Source organism: Cryptotermes secundus, unplaced genomic scaffold (assembly GCF_002891405.2).
Source record: "Cryptotermes secundus unplaced genomic scaffold, Csec_1.0 scaffold279, whole genome shotgun sequence".
NCBI lineage: Eukaryota > Metazoa > Arthropoda > Insecta > Blattodea > Kalotermitidae > Cryptotermes > Cryptotermes secundus.
In genome coordinates, this window is record NW_019726227.1 from 608,596 (window position 1) to 631,400 (window position 22,805).

At 39.9% G+C, this 22,805-nt stretch overlaps 2 protein-coding genes across 4 annotated transcripts; one reads left to right on the forward strand and one right to left on the reverse strand.

Annotated features, from left to right (window-relative positions):
- The first annotated feature begins 22 nt into the window (after positions 1–22).
- On the forward strand, positions 23–9,204 carry LOC111863968 (zinc finger protein 431). The gene is made up of 6 exons (XM_023850804.2): positions 23–333; positions 484–626; positions 1,569–1,654; positions 4,177–4,624; positions 6,284–6,369; positions 7,592–9,204. Exons 2-6 carry the CDS (start codon positions 489–491, stop codon positions 8,247–8,249), a joined length of 1,416 nt encoding a protein of 471 aa, XP_023706572.1. The 5' UTR covers positions 23–333; positions 484–488; the 3' UTR covers positions 8,250–9,204.
- Positions 2,526–21,045, reverse strand: LOC111863967 (ATP-dependent RNA helicase abstrakt). 3 transcript variants are annotated; one of them, XR_004512973.1, is made up of 16 exons: positions 20,845–21,045; positions 20,133–20,240; positions 19,076–19,220; positions 18,802–18,937; positions 16,191–16,400; positions 14,997–15,130; positions 13,899–14,043; positions 13,356–13,436; positions 13,168–13,249; positions 12,012–12,143; positions 11,529–11,697; positions 10,997–11,146; positions 10,697–10,879; positions 9,209–10,160; positions 7,097–7,669; positions 2,526–4,254 (listed from the first exon to the last, which is right to left on the reverse strand). XR_004512973.1 is itself a non-coding variant. In XM_023850802.2 (15 exons), the coding sequence occupies exons 1-14, from the start codon at positions 20,884–20,886 to the stop codon at positions 10,024–10,026; spliced, it is 1,854 nt and encodes a 617-aa protein (XP_023706570.1). In that variant the 5' UTR covers positions 20,887–21,045; the 3' UTR covers positions 6,379–7,669; positions 9,979–10,023. The 3 variants fall into 3 exon arrangements, 1 of the variants encoding a protein (XP_023706570.1); XR_002842709.2 differs by lacking the exon at positions 2,526–4,254 and having other exon boundaries at positions 6,379–7,669; positions 9,847–10,160; XM_023850802.2 differs by lacking the exon at positions 2,526–4,254 and having other exon boundaries at positions 6,379–7,669; positions 9,979–10,160.
- Between the last annotated feature and the right edge of the window lie 1,760 nt (positions 21,046–22,805).

A 22,805-nucleotide genomic window follows, 5' to 3' on the forward strand; every position in this document is an offset into this window, starting at 1 on the left:
GGTGGCATAGACGTCATCGATCCTTTGCGAATCGCCATCTCTTCGTCGGCTCATTTTGTCAAGAGTTGTTGTTCTAGGTTATGTATTGTTAGACAATTCAAAGGTTCAACAACAGATTATAATAATTTCCTTCACGAGGCCTCTCTTGTACATTTTTGATTGTAGCAAGTGATCCGATTGGAAATTCTTATCTTCAAAGAACCTAGAAAAACCTGCATTTTAAATTTGACCTTTGTCGTGTTTAAAATATATTGTGTTACTTGTCAATTAGTATTCCCATTCCAGGTTGTTTAACCTATTTTGTTCCTTCATAATTAAGTTAAGTTTGTTTCGGTAAGTTTGGTTAAATGTCTTTATGTACGGTAATGCTAAATGGCATCAAAATACGTGTGCTTATTTGTGTGAGGATGGGATGAAAACTGAAAACAGGAGATACAGGCGTTCAGACCATGTTATGTTAAGATGAAGTATTGTTTATTTCAGAAAATATGGACCCTATAAAAGTGGAACCGGTTTCAGATGATGAAGAAAGTGCATCAGCACAATACTGTGAAAGTAACGTCGTCTATATAAAACAGGAATATATATCAGAGGAAGTGCCCTTTTCTTCAAACAGCCCTGAAGATGTGGGTTGACATTGTAGTTAACATATGACTATCGTAAAGTAGATTTGAATACAGCTTGTGTTTACATATTACAAACCATACCATGGTCCTTACATTGTGTTCATGATCCTCATAGATAGGACATCTTGCCATAACAGATCAATAGCGTATCACTTTTGCAACAATGTGTTTTCTACTTTGGAAGTAAAAATATTCCTAGATTTTCAGAAAAATCTTTGAGGTAGCAATTGTAATCCTAATTAAAAGGCCTGTCATTCGTACAAACATCAAGCAGTAGCCATTATATCATTTAATCCTGCACAATAGGAGTTAAGTTATCGCTAACACATAAGTTTACACTTCAACTGAAGCTCTGTCATTTTTCAGAATTAAGCCTATAGGTTACTGAAATCTATGTTAATGCACATGTTAGAAACATGTTTATTAAAGTTTGTATGAGAGCAGCTTTATGTTGGACATGAGGTTCACATGGTAGTGGCTATGAAGATTACAGTCGTGTGGATTTGTAATGATGAGTAGTTTGGAGAAAGCCTGATATTTTGCAGGAACACATCACCTCCATCTTCGGAATTTCAGCAGTCTGGATGCTGTGGAAAAGAGAAATCTCTTGCTGTTGGTGGGAATCAGCTCATTATTTCTTAGTCATCCAGCCTGTAGCCTAGTTACTATACTGACTGAGCCGCTGTTCAGAGTAACATTCATATCTGTCCGTTCGTTTATCCTTTTATCGCCATAGTTTCATAGTGCCATGACAGATGTAACTGAGAATTAAAGTTTCGAGTGTAAGCACGAGGTGAAGTATGACTGGTAAAGCAGAATGTACCAGCAAAAATTAGAATATTTCATTTTGGATATTTTTGCCAAAATATACTATTTTGCTGATGTTTAGAATTCAAAGAGTTTTGTGTTGCATAAAGATAAATGCAGTTCTGTGATTTTTAGAATGATCGCAAGGAACATGTACAATGTAAACAAGAAGATATATTGCCAGAACGAGAAGTGTCTGTTAAGGATGAGGATTTGTTGGGGTGAGTAAAGAAATACAATAATCTTCAAAACATATGCCTTCAAGGTGTAGAGCTTAATTACTTAAGCACAAGGACAACTTTACATTACCTTACATCACATTATTCATTCTTTACAGCAGCTTCTCTCACTGTTACAATGTTGCTATGTTCCATCTACAGGAATTTTAATATAATGGTCTGTATGGATCTGACTTGAAGAGATGGGCAGGGCATGTAGCGCACGGGAGGATGTAGGATTTTGGTGGGAAAACCATAAGGAGAGAGGTCACTAGGAAGATATAGACATAGATGGGAGGGTAATATTAAAATGCATCTTGGAGAAACAGGATGTGGTGGTATGGAATGGATTCATCTGTTTCAGGAGAGGAGCCAGTGGAGGGCTATTGTGAACATGGTAATGCAAGTAACTAAGTCTATGGCTGGATCCTTCTTGAGAACCTAACAGTTGCTCGTCTACTTAAGAATTTCTCAGCAGTTCATGGAATCAGAAGGTTCATTACCATGCTCACAACAGCCAGACACTGCTCCCTATTCTGAACCAGATGAATCTAGAAAGCAGTCTTCTGGGATTTGGCACTGTGTATATGTGGTGTTAACCAACGTTTCGGAGGAACGTATCACCTCCATCCTTCTACCCTGAAGATGGAGGCGATACGTTCCTCCGAAACGTCGGTTAACACCACATATACACGGTGCCAAATCCCAGAAGACTGCTTTCTTCATAGTCACCGCCGTGAAAGCCTCAAATCTTACACAGATGAATCTAGTCCACACTCTCAAATACTGTTTCTTTAAGAGCCATTTTGATATCCTCCCATCTATGCCTACATCTTCCCAGTGGTCCCTTTCCTCCAAGTCACCCTACAGCTACTTCATTTACATCTGCATTTATTTTCACTAAATGGATCCACTTACCTCCCCATAGGGCTGGATATAAAACATGTCACACATTAGAAATTCATGATGGCTACACATCATACGTCCTTGGCCCAATAAAATATATAATCAGGCCTTATGCACACAGCAGAAGTTGTCAAGACAAAACACACAGTCCGTGGAAAAACCACTGTCACATTCAACCCTGAACAAAATCCCTCATTTCCAACCATAAAAACTCTATGCTGTGCAACTGCACACATTGGCCAGCCATATCATCAATACAGTTTCACTGTAACGTATTAAAATTCATAACAAAAACACATCATACATACTGCCACACTTACAACAAGCAAGTCTCAACAGTGTGTAATACAAACACACAGACCATTTATTAACTCCTAACTTTTTAGCCCCTTGCATGCTCGACAAAGTCGTCAATAGAGTAAAATGAGTCACATTGCAAATAATTTCGTAAAACAAACCAAAATTGATTTTGATCATTTTTTAAAACTGTGATATTTGACAGCAGTGTCTTAAATAGCTTGACGCCTGAATAATACACTCCTCTCTGATTGGATGATAAATGTGTTGAAGGTGGTCATTCCTTCTGGTCCCAATCACATATACAGAGTTAGTGGTTTGAAACCTGTCCAAATTAACAGCATATATCATCACTGAGAGCAGATATACACATGGCATTGGCAGTATGTCAAGCTTTTTAAATAAATCTCTACATGTATGAGTTGGGCCCACTCCCATCATTATTCTTATTATTTTCTTTTGTATAACAAAGCCCTTATGACTGTCTGTTGTATTTCCCCAGTATATTATTCCATATTTCACCACTGAAGGATAATACGCATAATATACAGCTTTAAGGTTATTAATATTTAATATATAAGATAATTTTTGCATTCTTCCTTATGTATGCTGCATGCCTTCTCCATCTCATAATCCTTCATTTGGTAACACTAATTTGATGAGGAGTACAAGTTATGAAGCTCCTCATTATGCAGTTTCTCCAGCCTCCTGTCACTTCTTCCCTCTTCAGCTGAAACATTCCCCTGTGCTCCCTGTTCTCAGACACCCTCAGTGTATGTTATATACATGTATAATTGTACAGTACTTATTTTTGAGAATGTAATTACCTTATATCTTAGAAGTCCTGCTTCTAGCGTTACTAAAGAAATTAAGACAATCAGAATAATCAGATAAACACTCCCTTGCCAATATTTTAGGCTGTTCATTCAGCAGTTCCAGCACACCCAGTCCTCGGCTAACACCAGTTATACCAACATATTCAGTTTAACATGGTTCTTGAAGTTACAGCCAATTTTCTTCCGACACAACTTTAAAGCAATTTCACTTCACACAGCGCTTTTCAAGAATACATCTCCCATGCTAATCAGGGACTTGTTGCACTAGGGAAGAAGGAATGCTTTTCCTAATGATTTTAATTGGAAGACTATAATTACTGTAAACTGCTGTTAACAACTTCATGATGGCAAAATGCTTAAATCTCAGAAATTGCAAATATTAACTATAGAGCAATTCCAGTGCATGGCCCTCTGCCTGTGTGTCTCATAGCGCTGCTTCCTACTTGGGCTTGCTGTCCATCCACACATCCTCTATTATAATTTCAGTGACCAGTCAGCAGCCGATGCCAGCCATGAGGACGACACAGGCAAACAAGATGCCACTCAGCCCTTACCCTGGAGAGTCTGTGGGAGTGAAGAACAAACCACTAGTAAAGAAAGAACAAAACAATATTCAAGCATAGCTCACATGCAACCTTTCAGATGTAAAATGTGTAACAAGAAGTATGCGTCACGTCAAACTCTTGAAAGACATCAAAAGTCCCATTCAATGTACTGGTGTAAAGACTGCAATGATGAATTCTGCAGTCAACTGAATTTGCAGTTGCCTGCTGAGAAAAATGGGACACCTTTTTATGTCTGTGAACTTTGCAATGCAAATTTCACAAGTGCAGTAAAGTTGCGGGTCCATGTTACTCATTTCCACTGGAGACAGAAGCCATATTCATGTGATCGATGCACAGATGTTTCTGCATCCAGTGATGATGTTGAACAGGTACCCTATGAATGTCTTCTATGCAAACATAGCTTTCCATCTCATGGTTATCTAAAGCAACATATGAAGCGCCATTCATAAGATAAAGTATATTTGTGCAGTACGTGCAACATTTAGTGTACTGACAAGAAAACTCTTTCACTAAAGATGTATACAAATGTAATATTAATTTTCCATTTTGCCACTGGCCTATCTGGGTAGCCAAATATACGCTGACATACAAAGGGGGACCCAAAAATAACCGGAACCGACCTGTTGTGCGCGCATGCATTGTAGTTACGAGTTGTGCTGCTAGGTGGTGTTAGCTGGGGGTCTCCCGCGACTGTTAGTGAGCTGGCATCAGTCTGAGTTAAGTGGTTTGTCTGTGGTGCTCTGTTGTGTGCGTTCCTGTTTCAACCCTTTGGCGATTAGTGAGATGGCCGACCAGAAGGAACAAAGAGTTTGCATGAAAGACTCATCGCCAGTCACAATTCTTTCAAGAAATTCTGGATCGTTCTGCACTTCACTCTTCAAGTCGCGGCAAACATTCACGCGGTTTTCTCTTTGGTCATCTCCGAGCAAGCGAGGAACAAATTTTGCAGACACCCGTCTCATGTGCAAACCTTCGGTTAAAATTCGCTGGACCGTGCTCCATGAGATGTTCGTTTCCTCAGAAAGTTGGTCAATGGTCTTTCGACGATCTTCATCAATTGCACGTTTGATTTTGGCAATGTTTTCGTCATTTCTTCCTATCAAAGGATGCCCGGGGCGTGGCATGTCTTCTGTTGACATGTTGCCAGATTTGAAACGGGAAAACCACTCGTAAACCTGTGATTTCCCCAAAGCATCTTCATTAAAGGCTTGCCGAAACATCCCAACAGTCTCTGCTGCAGTTTTCCCTAACAGAAAGCAAAATTTCACGCACACTCTTTGTTCCTTCTGGTTGGCCATCTCACTAATCGCCAAAGGGTTGAAACAGGAACGCACACAACAGAGCACCACAGACAAACCACTTAACTCAGACTGACGCCAGCTCACTAACAGTCGCGGGAGACCCCCAGCTAACACCACCTAGCAGCACAACTCGTAACTACAAAGCATGCGCGCACAACAGGTCGGTTCCGGTTATTTTTGGGTCCCCCCTCGTATTTACCTACACACCTAAAGGAACAGTAAACGACATGCAGAGTGGAGGTATATCTCCATGCATTTTTAACTTAGGCACTATATGATGGCAAATGGTAAGCTTAATACCCTCCCCTAGCCACTTTATCACCAGTGTCCATTTGGATAAGGGGCAGGGTGTACCCCAGAAGTGGTCTGGATGCTGTGGAAAAGAGAAATCTCTTGCTGTCGGTGGGAATCAGCTCATGATTTCTTAGTCATCCAGCCTGTAGCCTAGTCACTATACTGACTGAGCTGCTGTTCAGAGTAACATTCATATCTGCCCGTTCGTTTATACTTTTAATCGCCATAGTTTCATAGTGCCATGACAGATGTAACAGAATTAAAGTTTCGAGTGTAAGCACGAGGTGAAGTATGACTGATAAAGCAGAATGTACCAGTAAAAATTAGAACATTTCATTTTGGATTTTGTTGCCAAAATTACTATTATGCTGATGTTTAGAATTCAAAGTTTCATGATGCATAAAGATAAATGCAGTTCTGTGATTTTTTTAGAATGATCGCAAGGAACGTGTACAATGTAAGCAGGAAGAAATATTGCCAGAACCAGAAGTGTCTGTTAAGGATGGGGATTTGTTGGGGTGAGTACAGAAATAGAATAATGTTCAAAACTGAAATTTTTAGTATATGTAATATTAAAAAAATTTTCCTATTGGATTTGAAATCCATATTCATAAGATTGGCAGGGCATTTAGTACACAGGGGAGAACAGGAATGTATACAGGATTTTGGTTGGAAAGTCAGAAGGCGAGAGGACACTAGAAAGACACAGACATAGATGAGAGGGTAATATTAAAATGGGTCTTGGAGAAACAGGATGAGGAGGTATGGAATGGATAAATCTCTTTCAGGATAGGAACCACTGGAGGGCTCTTGTGAACATGGTAATGAAACAAGTCCATGGCTGGATCCTTGAGAACCTAACCAAATACTGTACCCTATTCTGAACCAGATGAATCTAGTCCACTCTCTCATATACTCTTTCTTTAAGAGCCAATTTGATATCCCCCCATCTATGCCTAGGTCTTCCCAGTGGTTTCTTTCCTTTAAGTCACACTACAACTTCATATGCACTTCTTTCTCATTTGTGCTGCAAGCATTGGCCATCTCATAATCCTTCATTTGGTAACACTAATTTGATGAGGAGTACAAGTTATGAAGCTCCTCATTATGCAGTTTCTCCAGCCTCCTGTCACTTCTTCCCTCTTCAGCTGAAACATTCCCCTGTGCTCCCTGTTCTCAGACACCCTCAGTGTATGTTATATACATGTATAATTGTACAGTACTTATTTTTGAGAATGTAATTACCTTATATCTTAGAAGTCCTGCTTCTAGCGTTACTAAAGAAATTAAGACAATCAGAATAATCAGATAAACACTCCCTTGCCAATATTTTAGGCTGTTCATTCAGCAGTTCCAGCACACCCAGTCCTCGGCTAACACCAGTTATACCAACATATTCAGTTTAACATGGTTCTTGAAGTTACAGCCAATTTTCTTCCGACACAACTTTAAAGCAATTTCACTTCACACAGCGCTTTTCAAGAATACATCTCCCATGCTAATCAGGGACTTGTTGCACTAGGAAAGAAGGAATGCTTTTCCTAATGATTTTAATTGGAAGACTATAATTACTGTAAACTGCTGTTAACAACTTCATGATGGCAAAATGCTTAAATCTCAGAAATTGCAAATATTAACTATAGAGCAATTCCAGTGCATGGCCCGCTGCCTGTGTGTCTCATAGCGCTGCTTCCTACTTGGGCTTGCTGTCCATCCACACATCCTCTATTATAATTTCAGTGACCAGTCAGCAGCCGATGCCAGCCTTGAGGACGACACAGGCAAACAAGATGCCACTCAGCCCTTACCCTGGAGAGTCTGTGGGAGTGAAGAACAAACCACTAGTAAAGGAAGAACAAAACAATATTCAAACATAGCTCATATGCAAATTTACAGCTGTAAAATGTGTAACAAGAAGTTTACATCACGTCCAACTCTTGAAAAGCATCAAAAGTCCCATTCAGTGTACTGGTGTAAAGACTGTAATTATGAATTCTGCAGTCGACTAAATTTGCAGTTGCCAGCTAAGAACAGCGGGACACCCTTTTATGTCTGTGAACTTTGCAATGCAAATTTCACAACTGCAGGGAAGTTGAGAGGACATGTTACTCGTTTCCATTGGCGACAGAAACCGTATTCATGTGATCAATGTGCTGATGTTTCTGCACCTAGTGATGATGCTCAGCAGATGCCATATGAATGTGTTGTATGCAAACATAGTTTTGCATCATATGATTATCTAAAGGAACATCTGAAACGCCACTCAAAACTTAAAGCATATTTGTGCAATACATGTAACATGCAGTGTTTCACACTGGCCATGTTCAAAAGTCACTTAGCAACCCATACTGAAGAGAAAAGTGTTGCACTAAAGACATATAAAAGAAAAAGTAAATAATTCCGAAGGCAGTTAAAATGAGAACTAAAAAGTATGTCTGCTCTAACAAAACTAGGGGAAATGCCTAATATTCCATATGGATTGAAGCAGAGATGAATTTGATGACATTGTGTGTTTAGTTCCAGGTCTTCTTGCACAACGCATAATTGTTCTTGCTTTTCTACATCATCTCTGAGGGTACACAATACCCTGAACAGGCAACCTCACAGAAGGAAAGTCCTCCATGTTCAACGACATCTCCAGGATGGTGATTTTTGTTCCCACTATGTGTTGAATAAAGAATTAGCAACTTTTTACTGATAACATAATTATCTACATCACCATGTGATGAAGCAAATTCAAATATGTTTTAGACACGATATACCAGTACTGTCAAAGACAGCATGCTAACTTCTTTGTTTTTTTCAAAATGTAATCACTTCTTTGCACTTTTAAGGGATTGATTAATTATTGTGTTGAATCAAGATGAATTTAGACATTTTAAATAGAAACGTGAAGTTTGTTCTTTTGTATTTCTGTATCTTATAAGTCTCTCACAGGATAACAGAATTCTTGTCATTACACAAGGTCAATGTGGAATAACCACACTTGAAATGAACTGTTTTGATTCATTTATTCACTCATTCAGAGACATGCTATCAACAAGAATCCTGCTTTTATCAACTGCTGAAAATACTCAATTCTGGAATGTCTGTACACTTTCTAACACTGTCAATATGAAATGCAAAATACTTCTTTTTAGGCTAAGCATGAGAGACAACTTTACCAATTTTAAAACAAAGCACTGCTCTACTACTGTAGACTAGACTAGAAGAGAAGATTCTTTGTGATTAGTGGTTTCAAAATCTGTTTTGAGGGAAAAAATAATGAAAGTTGTTTAGCTTTCAGTTAATTGGAGTTCATTTTATAATATACTAAGGATCGAAATAAATATAGAAAAAGAATTAAAAATGTATTACATAAAGTGTTAATGCTTTCTGACCATCATCCATGTCACATCATTGTGCCAGCATGCGTACTGGTTCATCAGGCCCTGGTATCACCGTGCTGGTGTAGCAGCTGACTCCAGACTCACTTTCAGGAGCTTCTCACTGCATACAAAATGAGGCTGAAGCAAGTTCCTCTCCCAGTTTCACTGATTTAATTATTCATCCACATCGAAGATGTAGGTATGTGGATAATATTAAAATGGATCTCAGAGAGATGGGATGAACTGGATTGATCTAGCTCAGGATAGGGGCCAGTGAAGAGCTCTTGTGAGGTAATGAACCTTTGAGTTCTTCCATGAAATGTTGGGAAGTTTTTAAATAGCTGCATAAGCGGTGGCTCCTTGAGAAGAGCTCAGCTCCACAGTTTGTTAGTTAGGCTTATGAGATCACCTTGCTGTCTGTCTGTGTAATCCCCCCCCCAGTGTTGTTGCTAGGCATCAGCTCAGTAAACACATTCCCATACCAATGAATACACACCCCCAACAGTAAAAGAAATGTTGGACGCATCCATTTTCTACACAGCCCAGGTTGTCCAAAAGGAAAGTGGGCAATTAGTTCTTCCCAGAACTTCTTGCATTTAATTAAATTCATATATCCTACACAATCACCTGATGACATAAAGTAACAATCACTGTCTATGGTGATTTGGAAAGGTTTGCAGCTGAGTAAACAGTTCTATCCAATTTCAAGCCAGCACTCTAGCACTGGCCTTGACGGACTGAAGACAACATCAAACTTGCCATGGTAGCTGGTTCTAGACAGCAGATAATATCAAGATCAATTTGTTAGTAATCAGCAGCATTGCTGGCAAGATAGTCACGTCGTCCAATGTTAGAAGCTTGCTTATTCTGTATGGCCTCCAGTTTTGGGCAGTCCGTAATGCGATGACCCAAACCACCACAATAACTGCAACCTCTTTCATCTGAAATGTGACAACAGTTACAAGCAATCACTTTCACTGACCTGAAATGTTACTGTTTGTATATAAGCAAACTAAGATTGGATAAAGTCCAAATAAATACCCTTAAATGTCATGTCATGCCTTAAACTTTGAGCATGATTTAGTTCTAACACCTTGACATTTTTTATCATTGACTGCACAAAGATGTACATAATTATAAGAAATTTTAGCATTAATTTCTGTCACAAAAGAAACGCAAGTTGTAGGAGCTACAGTCTAATACAGTTTCTTTGGGCACCAGTAGCTCTGAACACTAAGATGAGGTAACCCTTAAGTGAAGAACATATAACACCAAGACTGATGGGGTTCACTATATTTTAATGTTAATCGAGAAAAATTAAATGGGTTCCACTGCATATTTTTTGTGAACACTGAGTTTTCATTCCTCAAGGAAAATCTATGTCAGTTTAGTTATTGCTGATTGCCTGTGTCTAGAAGAGACTGATGCTGGAATTCCTAGACGAATGACTCAGCTGCTGTGTCTCATTGTGACTCACCTCCAAGATCCAAGTATTTCTCATTCTCTGACTGCAGAGCAGCGAGGAACGGCGGCACCTTCTGTCTCGCTTCCATCAGCAGATGTTTCAAATCCAACAGCACCGACTCATCATTCGCCTTATTGATGAAAGTTGTAGCAATTCCAGTCTTGCCTGAGCGTCCAGTTCGTCCAATTCGGTGCACTGCAATTCCAAGTGTTGTCACTGAGTACATGTTAATGCTTAACACTTCAACCAGCATCTTCAGCTTACCAGGGGCACAATATCAAACCAATGTCACACAAAGAATTGAGAACTCACCATAATTCTCTACATCATCAGGCATGTCATAATTGATAACATGCTGTACATCAGCAAAATCAAGACCCTTAGAGGCGACATCTGTTGCCACCAGCACATCCTTCTGTCCCTTCCGGAAAGCCTCAACTGACCGTGACCGCTCCTCTTGATCTGTAACATGCACAAGCAGCACACTGCATTTCACAAAGCAGTCATTCAGTTCTATGAAACTATTATGTTGACCACCCACCACAAAGAAAGTTACCATTTTGGAAGTACCTTCTAAATCTATCATCATTAACCCTGAAGATGGAGGCAGTATGTTCCTCCAAAATATTGGAAACTATTTACCAGACTACATGGTGCCACATCTCAAAAGACAATCTTACCAGACTTTATTTTATTTTACACATTTATGATCTCTGATTTCTTCTTCCCACGCTCGCTTCGGGTGCAACACCCACCGAGCCGCGGGAGAGAGGCAATTTGCAGCCTAATAATTAATCAGAAGCACTGTGTTATAAGGGGACCAGCACACCAATTCAACTTTTACCTTTGCCCCCATGAATAGCCACAGCTTCAACACCCTTCAATAGCAGGTATTCATGTATTGCGTCCACGTCTTGCTTTTTCTCTGCAAAGATGAGAACTGGTGGTGGGGTTTTCTGCAGGCACTCCAAAAGGTACACAATCTTTGCTTCTTGTTTCACATATTCCACTTCCTGCAAAAAGAACGTATTTATTACCCTGAAGATGGAGGCTGGAATTCCTCTAAAATGTTGCCAACTTTCTACCAAACTACATATACATCACATCTCAGAAGACAGCACTCTTCATAGTAACTGCTGTGACGACCTCAAATCTTGCTTATGTATTTAAATTTTGACTCTTTCAGTGCTCTTACTGCTTGTGTCATGTAGGTGTTCACAGTGTTCAAGCAGGAGACATACATACATGAGTATCATTCTTTTGAAGAGCTCTGCAACTGACGGACCAGAACAGTGAACAGGAATTCAAGTCTTCATCTACATCATACCTGTATGACGTTCATGGAAGCAGCACCAGCACGACCAACATTTATTGTGACTGGTTTCACAAGCGCAGATCTTGCGAAGTTCTGGATTTTCTTAGGCATTGTTGCTGAGAACAGAAGTGTCTGACGTTGACCCTATATCATGTCAAACGAAAATATCAGGAATACAAGAATTACTGAAACAAGTACATTCACAAATGAGCACTAAGCAAATGAAGAAGGCACGCAAACACTGCAGTAACATAGCACATATTCCTGTGTTGCATTCAGGAGGCTATAGGTTACAAGCTCAACCTGAAATTGTCTACTCTGACTGAGGGTCCTGTGATTCTCCTCAGCCTGTCCAGGCAAATGCCAGGACACTTCCTCAGTGGTCGTTTTGAATTCATACGCTTTATCATTCAAGATCACACTGACAAAGATAGTACGTAATGGTACACCATGTGTCGGCCATGAACAGAACCCACAATATGCATCCCATAGCCTGTCATTACACACTGACTGACCTATAAGTCACACCTAATGTTGTACAGTATAGTTACACTAAATGTGTCCATGGCATACATATTTATGTCTATGGTTTATCCAAAGATGCTTCCGATGACTCAGATTATATAGCGTCAAACAAATGATTAGAAAAGATGTGGAAGGAAGCAGCTGTGGCCAATTTGAAGTACAGATCACACCATGAGTGACAGCACGCACTCAAAACCAATATTTCATTCTTCTGTGTCGGGTCACAAGGACAAGTTCATCTGGTCAAAGTGCAGAGAGATGAAGCAGGTCAGTCTATTGCCTGGTTTTGTACATGGCAAATTGTCTGGTAATATGAAAAGGTTCCTCCACAACACTCTTCCGTGACCACAAGCCTTCACTTGTCATGTGAGTTGTACTATCCCAGCATCTGTCCACAGGAACTGAAGAAACCATGATGAACCACTCATGATATCTGGTCTCTGGGCTGACTTTTGAACCCAGACCTCCCAAATACAAAGCAGAAGTGCTAACTATGTGGCCATGCATTCAATGAACATATCAAACCATTAGCAATGCATTACGAAAATTGAAGCCCCTCTCTAACGAATCAAGTAAACACGACCTTAAGAAAATCATCTGCTGAAGTCACTCAGAGTTGTGTTCATAATGGAGAGTTACCAACCTTGAAAAATGAGAATATCGTTCTGACATCTTCCTCGAAGCCCATGTCTATCATCCTGTCTGCCTCATCCATGCACAGGTACCTGTAACATGTGCCACGGTTTTAACTTGGAGCACATGACACTCCATGATTCCAGTCATCATGAATACAAAGTCTATACATACTGTCAGATGACACCTGACTCTAACCTGCAGACATCAAGTCGTACCATCTTCTTGTCCAACATGTCCATCAGCCGGCCTGGTGTGGCAACCATAATGTGGACACCCCTACCAACATAACAACCATCATAAGGTTTGTGGTTCATATGGCAGTGTTTATAAAGATGGCTGTTTTCCATGATGTGACATCATGTCGTCTATTACACAGGTTTCTCTGAAATATTGGCAAATATCTTCCAGGCCATACAGTGTCACATCCCAGAGGACAGTAATCTTTGTAACAACCATTTTTCCACCCAGGGAAGGTCTGTTCTCCCTATCCCAAAGTAGTACACTATAAAGGTGTATGGGTGGTGAGAAGGTGATACTAGTAAGAGTTGACTGGTAAGCTTAATGTTTTGATGCTCTGTCCCTGCAGAAACAACTTACTAAGCACAGAAACTGTAGTGACAGACAAGTTTCAAACCCAGCCAGGTTCTAACATAACACTGTTCTCACTTATCACGTGAATGTCCACATGTATGTACAGACCCCCATGAACATGTCACAGGCAACAAGTTCATCACTGACCTACTTATAATTTCCATCGATTCTGAAACAGGTATTCCACCAATGGCAAGGCAGCAACGTATTTCCTGAGGCAGACCTGTGCAGTAATGTGTGATGATGTCATGGGTCTGCTTCGCAAGCTCACGAGATGGACAGATGACAAGACCTGTGCCAATAAAGAGGTAAAATGAAACATAGCAGAGTCTGCAAACCTTCATGCAGATTGGCCAATTCCAAAGGCTGTCTGGCACTCAGATTTGGGCAACTAATGACGAAAGAAAGCTGCTTGGCTACAGTACAAGGTTACCAACATCAGTGGCAAATGGAGTTAAAGCTTGTGAAAACTAAGAAGCACAGCAGACATAATAATTTTGAAAAATTGATCACCTCTTAAAATTATTCAATTTGAATTTGTACCAACTAAGATGGCTCTTTTTAGCTGATTATTTAAGTACGCTGATGATGCTGACATCCTACAGCATTGGATGTTAGGATGACTGATGAATTCTGAGCTGGAAGGGGTTTGGAAAAACAGTTATGGCCTAATCAAGACATTATCCCAGGATGAGCACATGACCCCTCAGTCAAGAGAGCCAGTGTCACAGTCAAGATTTTAATCAGCACCTCCTGAATGCAAGCTGAGACCACTGCCCCCACAAGATCACAGTTTTGAAGCTATGAACCAGTGCCAGGTTCTTGTGAGTATGGTATAAGGTAGGGAATTTACTGACAAGACGAGCAACTATAAACTGGTCAAGAAGGAATATGTTTTGCAAAGTGAGTGAGTTTAGAGTACAAAGCTGCTGAAGTTTTGAAATATACGCTCAAAAACTGGAATGACAGGTCAGATTCTATGAGTTCTCTGGGTTGTGATGTTACGTAGCCTTGTAGGTGGATACTGACATTATGGACAAACTTCAACCCTCAAACTGGAGGTACCATGTTGGTATCTTGCTACAAGACTACATAGTGTCACAATCCAGAAAACTGACAGTCTGAACAATCGCCCTTGTGGAAACCCCACAACTTGCATCAAGAAGCCGAACTTCTAATTCCAAAACTAAAAGCAAATGGAACAAAACCAAGTAAACTACACTGATACAAAAACTGAACACTTACCATATGGACCCTCATTCTTGATGAACGGCAACCGTGTCTCCTGTTCCAGACAGAACATGATGAGTGGCAGGACAAACACCAAAGTCTTACCACTTCCAGTGAACGCTATTCCAATCATGTCACGCCCTGACAGCCTGACAGAGAACAATACCATACTTGAACCATGACCAGTGTGAACAGTGAACTGTTCAGGCTGAAACTGTCCCCCATTCATGGCAAATTCAGGTGGAAGCCCATGCAAGAGGGATGGATCTGTTTTTAGTGGGCACATGCAACAGATGTGACTCTTATAATGGTGGTACCTATGTTACCTTTGCAGGTTATTACTGTTGTTCTTGTCTTCATCATCATCATCATCTGTGATTTATTTAATGACACTGTCAGCAACTAAGACCATAGAATCAATCACATGACAGTAAACAAATTATGAACCAGGTGGCATCTTGTAAGACGCAGCCATGACCTAATTTGGGGCATTATCTGGGAATTTACCACAAGGGACTGAGAAAATCACAAAGGGGATTAGTCAGTGTCACAGCCAAGATTCAAACCAGGCACCTACTGAACATGTGAGATGTGTTACTGCAAGAGTCACCTTATTCAGTACATTTGCTAACAGCATTGAGCCCTTTATGCCACTCACTTCACAAGAAACACTCACTGATCAAGTGACTGATAGAAGATTAGTTTTCTGGTATGTGAGAACATGCAACATGTGTTTACTTTGAATGAAGAAGGCAAATGCCTTCAAAATATCAGTCCTTATCAACCACACTGCATTGCACCACCTCACAGGAGACAGTAATCTTCACAGTTACCAGCATACGAACCTCAAATATCATAACTGACCAGTTTGTACATGACTTGGCCAGTTATAACTGTCAAGGCATCAAATATTGGAACCAGAAGAAAGCAACTGAAGCCAAACAATTTAATCCATAAAGAGTACTGCCTCCTAGGATGCAATGCCATGCCACCATGGAGTCTGGTAGAAATCTGCCAACAAATCGGAGGAACACTAGCAGACTTCCACCAGTCTACATGGCATCACATCCCAGTTGATAATGCTCTTCATGCGCCAGGCCACGTTACTTCTCTTCAGTATATCATCAGTACAACCAAATTGTGACACTCTGTGACGTATCATTTTATTGATCAGTCACCAAACCTGAACCCAGGACAATCAATACTCACACAGTTGGAATGCCCTGAACCTGTATAGGTGTTGGCCGCACAATGCCCTTCCGCTCCAGACCAGTCAGAATGCCACGTGGAAACTTCATCTGAGCAAATGATTTTATGGGAGGGGGCACATCCTCCCCCTCGACTAATATGCATAGTTTCTTGCGCACACGGTTGTGACGTGTTTCAGACATTGCCAAGATGTAATGTGGTGGCTTCCAACTGAAAAACAGAATAAACAAACACTGAAATATATGACACACAGGGATAACTGCAGTCAACGCATCTGACTATATTTACCAACGAAAGGATATCTTCAATCTAGACGACTCCCCACAATTTAGCTAACCAGTTATCCAACAAATGGAAAATCGACAGCTTTATGTGCACCTCGATAAGTCTCACATCAATTTACAGCAACACGATATTCTGAACTCACATGTATTTCTAAATATTTAACCCTTTAGAGCCCAGTGGTTACTACTGTACTACTTACTATACCAAAAATCTGCATTCTGCCAACAGAGTGCATCTGTGTGTTCCGTATGGTTCTCACAATAAACAGCGGCTGTTTCCATAAACAGCAGCTGTTTCCATAAACAGCAGCTGTTTCCCTAAACAGCATTAACCGGTTGGGCTTTGTAGTGGAGATGTAATGTGTTTCCTGTGAGGTAAGGACTGAGTTTTCTGCCCACAGAGTGAATTTGTGTGCTCCATATGGTTCTTACAATAAACAGTGACTGTTTCTCTAAACAGCATTAACCTCTTGGGCTTTGTAGCAGAGATGTAATATGTTTCCTGTGAGGTTCAGGCTGGATTTTTATATATTATTTAAAAGAATATGAATCTTTGAAGGGTTAACTCCCTGAGATCCACATACATTACTGCATGACACTCTACTGTGTGAAATTTATTTTGTCTGCACTACGGGACTGTCAAGAGTACTTCCCACTTTGAATTAGAACTGTGTCCTTGAAATGCTGAACCGAGTCATAAAGAGAACAAAATATATGGCCTTCTCATTTTAATGCAGCATAAAGTCTTATATGAAATATTGACAATAGAAATTCTTGCCAGAAGTACCTGTTACATCATTCTTTGTTTTTCACACCGACTTATATGATTTATTTGTTGGTAGTTTATTTAACAATGATGTCAGTAACTGAATCATACAATGATTGGTGAATACTGAATTGTTTAAGATGTGGAAGGAATAAGCCATAATCCAATTTCTCTAAATTTGCCTGGAGGGAATGAGAAATAGCATGAAAAATCTCTATTGGAATTGTCAGTGTTCTTCTCCAGGTTCGAAACAAACAGCTCGCAAATATATGTCACAAGCATTATCATGCGAGCCAATATGCTATGTGTTTCACATCTGCACATGCAGTACAGTATGTTTATTATGGTGAATGACTTAGGAAATGGATTGCTGCATTGGAAATACAGTAAATCATTGCTAATCCAGTTACAGTTAATCCAGATCAAAATGTGAAAAATGAAAAAGGCTATTTACAGTTGAGTGTATACTTTAAAGGGGGCTCATAATATCATACTTTGTTCAGGCACTATGCTTCATGCTGGAAGGTTGCAAGTTCAGTTCCCAATGAGGTCACTGGATTTTTGAGGTCAACTCAGCCTCTAATGGAAATGAGTACCAAGAATCTTCCCTAGTGGGTACAGGGCAGTCAGCATAAAAGGCTCACAACCTCACTGCAATCTGTGAACCAACTGTCTAAAAAATTGCGAGCATTAATGTCTCACAACACTATGGGCCTCTGCAGCCTGTTATAGGGGTAGCTTTACAATTTTTTTTACATACTTTAAAAGACATATGACATTTAAGAAGGCAGATGAGTCACTGTCTGTTCAGAAGAAACTTGACAGTTTCCTTGAACCTGCATTAATGCATTCAAAAACAAGTACAACTTCTGAGTCTTCTATAGATTAATAAATGTATTGTCTTTTTATAGTTTCTAAATAAAGGCTCTACAGTGATGTTTTTCTCATTTATTTTCATCAGCACTGCTTATGTGATTAAATTTTCCATTTCTTCATCTTCAAAGTTTTTTTAGGGCTACCTTTTGCTTCATTAATCGGATTATTGCTTAATAAGATGACCTCCCTCAAGTACTCTGGATTAGCGAGGATTTATTGTCCTGACATAAGTCTATATCATGGACAAGTGCCTCTACTCTTTAAGAACCTGGTTATACTTCATCAACCCCTCTCACTCTGCTACACCACAAGTTATCACAAAGGACCTGGCATATATAATGTGACTTTCCCATCTGTTTCCTGTGTTCTTACATGGACCTAACAGATAACACCCGAGATACTGAACTTTATCCCGTACTCTTGCCAGTACGTATGGTAGCCATGGCCATTATAATATGATGTGAACATGTCTGCAATACAGTTTTAAGATGCAATGTGAATAGACATTCCCGATCATTATTCATCTGCTAATCCTATTTTAAAGTTCCAGTTACTACATTATGATACTGGCAGGGAAAGCAACCATATCTGACAGCAAAGAATGGGTAATCCTGCTTGTAGCAGATGTAAACATCACAACATAACCTGTCAAACTCCAGCAGTCAATCAGTTCTTAGTACAGTACCTTGTTTTGATAGGATCCTCGTACTGAATGCCCTTTGCCAGTTCTGCCACTCCCATCAATGCCTTCTTCTCGGCGACACTCTCCAAGATCTTCTCTTCCTCCTTCAACTGGCGCTCCATAGCACTCTCCTTCTTGGCTGCAAATCACACGGTGATCCAGCGATGAAAAGCATCATGACATGAGCTAACTTGCTTGACTAGAGTAACAGTGTGCAGGTGACATGGCACCGTATGCCCATGCACAGTGTACCACTGAAAGACATGCCTTCTCTTACCTTCCGCCAGTTTCTTGAGCTCGGTGTGCTGATCCAGCAAACTGATGTTGGATTTGCGCCCCCACACCTGTCCATCCTCGTCATCCTCATTGTCATGCTCATTCTCACTTGAGGACTTCCCACGTTGACCACACTCATCTTTCAGCTAACAGAAAGCACACACAGTTTTTCCTCTCTGTGGATTATTTAAGGATGCTTTCAATATCAACACTACATACTATTGGTTGGAAACAGCTGTGGCCTAACTGGAGGACTGCCATTGAGGAACTGGGGAAAACCCATGAAAACCCTCAGTCACAACAGCCAGTGTCACAGAGAAGAACTGACCCAAGCACCTCCCAAATACAAATCTAGACTGTTACCTCTAGACCAACCTGCTGGCAATACATATGGTTAAAGCAGTACTTACACATCCGCAGATGATGGAAGTAACTTCAAGAAGATACTGCCATGTTAACCAACTTATGTTACAACTGCCAACTGTAGAAAAATATTTATAAAACTAGACCCAAAACCTAAACTTAGAATTTGCCTTCAGGAGCAAGTCTGCAAGGTAAGACTTTTGCTTTTGTTTTTTACCAGGTTAGGCCTTTAGTTCCATTTTGGAAATGTCAGCCTTTCAGTTCTGTTTATAAAAAACAGACATCTAAAATTCTGCAAGGTTACAATTTGGGTTTGTGTTCACATATAGTATACTTCTATGATTATTAGCACTAATGTAGTGGCTGACAAGGCAGTAAGTTTTAAATTTACTTCGGTCATCCACAAACACAAATTCCATCGCAGCTCATAAACACTCTCAACAATTACTTCTTTCTTTTCTCAGGTTATACATACTTTCCTTGCCATCTGTGGGGGCAATACAGAGTGAAATCGTCTTCTCATTTCTTTTACAAATCACACAATTCAACAGTGGTTGGAATGCCACATCTTTCAGCAGTAACATACCAGTATTTGTTTGGTTCAACCCAAAATGGCTACACATTGATAAAACTGGCTCAAATGGTATAAAGCTTCTGACTTGCTTTCGCAAGGAAACCAAAGCATCATCTGTTACCTGACTCAGTCGTCCAAGTTTCATCAACTGCTGCTTCCTCTCCTTGACTGGTACATATGGCACATAATCATCCTCAGATTCAGAGCTAGATTCATCTTTTCGGTACCGCTAGAACATGAAGTCATTCAACTAACATAGCCAAGTTGCACAAGACCTTAGGTTATGTAACTTCTTAATTTGGTCATGCTTCCTTGAATGCTGTTTTACTGGCAATGATATATGCACTCATAAATAATCTTAAGTTTTACATGTATTAAAAACAGTATATCTTAACACATGCGAAACGTTTACACTATCCAAGTTAAAACGGTGCCTCTTAAAACTTGTAAGCCATATTATGAAATTTGAGAACTCGATAAAAGTTACGAGTTAATTATGTGTATATTTTCAGTTTCATAGTAGATGATTGCTTTACAGTGTCCTTAATTCTTTAAGTCAAGACCACTGTATATTTTCACATATATTCGCGCTTTCGTTGCATGTAATATTTATGTCACACTTAGCAACTGTGAGGAAAATCTGAAATGTTACATGTTATACGTTTATCTACTTCCTGCTCTCATGAAGTTCTTTGCGAATCTACTAAAATGGGTAGAATTCTGATAAAATCATCCAAATTTAAATTATTTACGTTTTTAAATGACTAGTATAACTTCAAAGTGAGGTTATTACAGCCATGATATATAATTTCAAAATTATACGTAGCTCTTACTTTCTTCGGGGGTGCTTCGAGTTTTCTTTCTTCTGGGTCCATTGCAATTTTATCAATGTGGAAGTCTTCGTTACATCTGCTACATTTGTAACATTACACCTGCCAACGCATTCTATTACAATTTCGCCAGCATTGAATTCTTACCACGCTTAACGTGTCACCGTTGATGGCGTTGATGGAGACTGATCCATGGTTCAGGGCCTGTCGGGCCGTTGTGGAGTAGAAAAAAATATTTCCCCAGCATGAAATCGAACCCCACCTGTTCAGCATGTAGCACAGTCACTATACCGACTGAGCTATACAGTTATTGTTTAAAGCGGTTAGTCGCTGGCTCACGACGGTGGCCCGGGTTCGAACCCGGGTCAGGTCACGTGGACAAAGCGGCACTGAGGCAGTTTTCTCCGAATACTTCGGTTTCCCCTGCCAATCTTGATGCCACCAATTGCTACACAAGCCATCATCTATCATCTGGGGCTGGTACAATAAGTTAGTAGTGGCTGCAGTACCAAAGGGACTGTCTCACACCAATAATAATAATAATCCCTGCCTTAAACAACTTCGCAGTCTTTAACAAATATGTTAATTTGTAAAAGTTAAAAGAAGGCAAATTATCGCTGTGCTTAATTAAACACAAAGCCATTAAGATGTGAAGGGGAGTAAACTCTTAACCTTGGCACCAGATGCTGCTGATGGGCCCACATGCCAGTCTGGGTGCTGTGAATGACTTCCTTGCTAGGAAGTGCATACCAATTCTCTCGTGGCCAGCCTGTCATTTAGTTGTTATACTGGAATTTTTAAATTTAAACTTCGACTTGTAAGAAAACTGAAATAAATGCTAAAATAACTGTCTCCATGACCTACATTCACTCTTAGCATACTCCTCAGCTAGGCAAGAAATCCTCAACCCTCTGCTGAACCTTGCTGTTCATTATTGTGTTCACAAAACTTCAATACTGTTTCTTATTCCGAGCCAGACGAAACAAGTCTATACATCTAACCCTATCCCTCTAAGATATTTTTTAAAATCTCCAAAAGTGGACCCACATATAAACTTACACCCTCCACCTGCTAATCCAACATAGAGTGTATAGAACATATGGACATTCAGTATGGGATGAAGAAAAGGCATCATCTGTTAAGTTGCTTTCATTAAATTTTGGGGAAAAACGGTAATGTTAATTTTAAGGACCTTCACACACAAATAGGGCATGTTCCCTCTAAAACCCAGACAGAAAGAACAAGGTGTACTGCTTGTGAAGCCCTTTTTCAGTACCACGTGGGCCAACACACAACCTCAACCATTCTGATGCAAAACTTCAATATACTTCTTTCAGCTGCTTTCCCATTATCCTTATGCAGAACTGTCAGAATTGAAATGTGTTATCTTCAGTAGATTTGATGACCCACAAATATGACACAGAAAAATTCAAAGTCTAAAATGCAGACACAAGGATGACAACAAAACTGGAAATAGACTGCCACATTATCTGGACTATAAGACATCCCTAGGCTTCAGTGGGAGAATTTTGTGTGTGTGTGTGTGTGTGGGGGGGGGGAAGTTTTATTGCATTCGTGCTATAAGATGCAGGGTAATTTTAGGCCAAATTATCCAGGGAGGAAGGCGTGTCTTATGGTGCAGAGAACACAGAAACTGATATTCTGTTAACAGCTACGAAGTCTAGCCAACCAAACTGATGTTGAAAAGAATCAATAACATCTCACAATTCAGAGGTGGAGGCTTTCATGATGCAACCCTAAAAAGTTCATGATGATGAAAAGAGTAACATTTTTATATTAGTTACTATAGGATTCTGACGATGGTGTATAACACAGAGATATTGGGTTTTCAGACTATATCCATCGTCCTGGTTTTTAAGATAACTAAGAAAAACACGACGTTTCGGAAACTGGATCTGTTTCCATCCTCAGGTGAGGGAAAACACCTATTCTGTTGGGTCCCT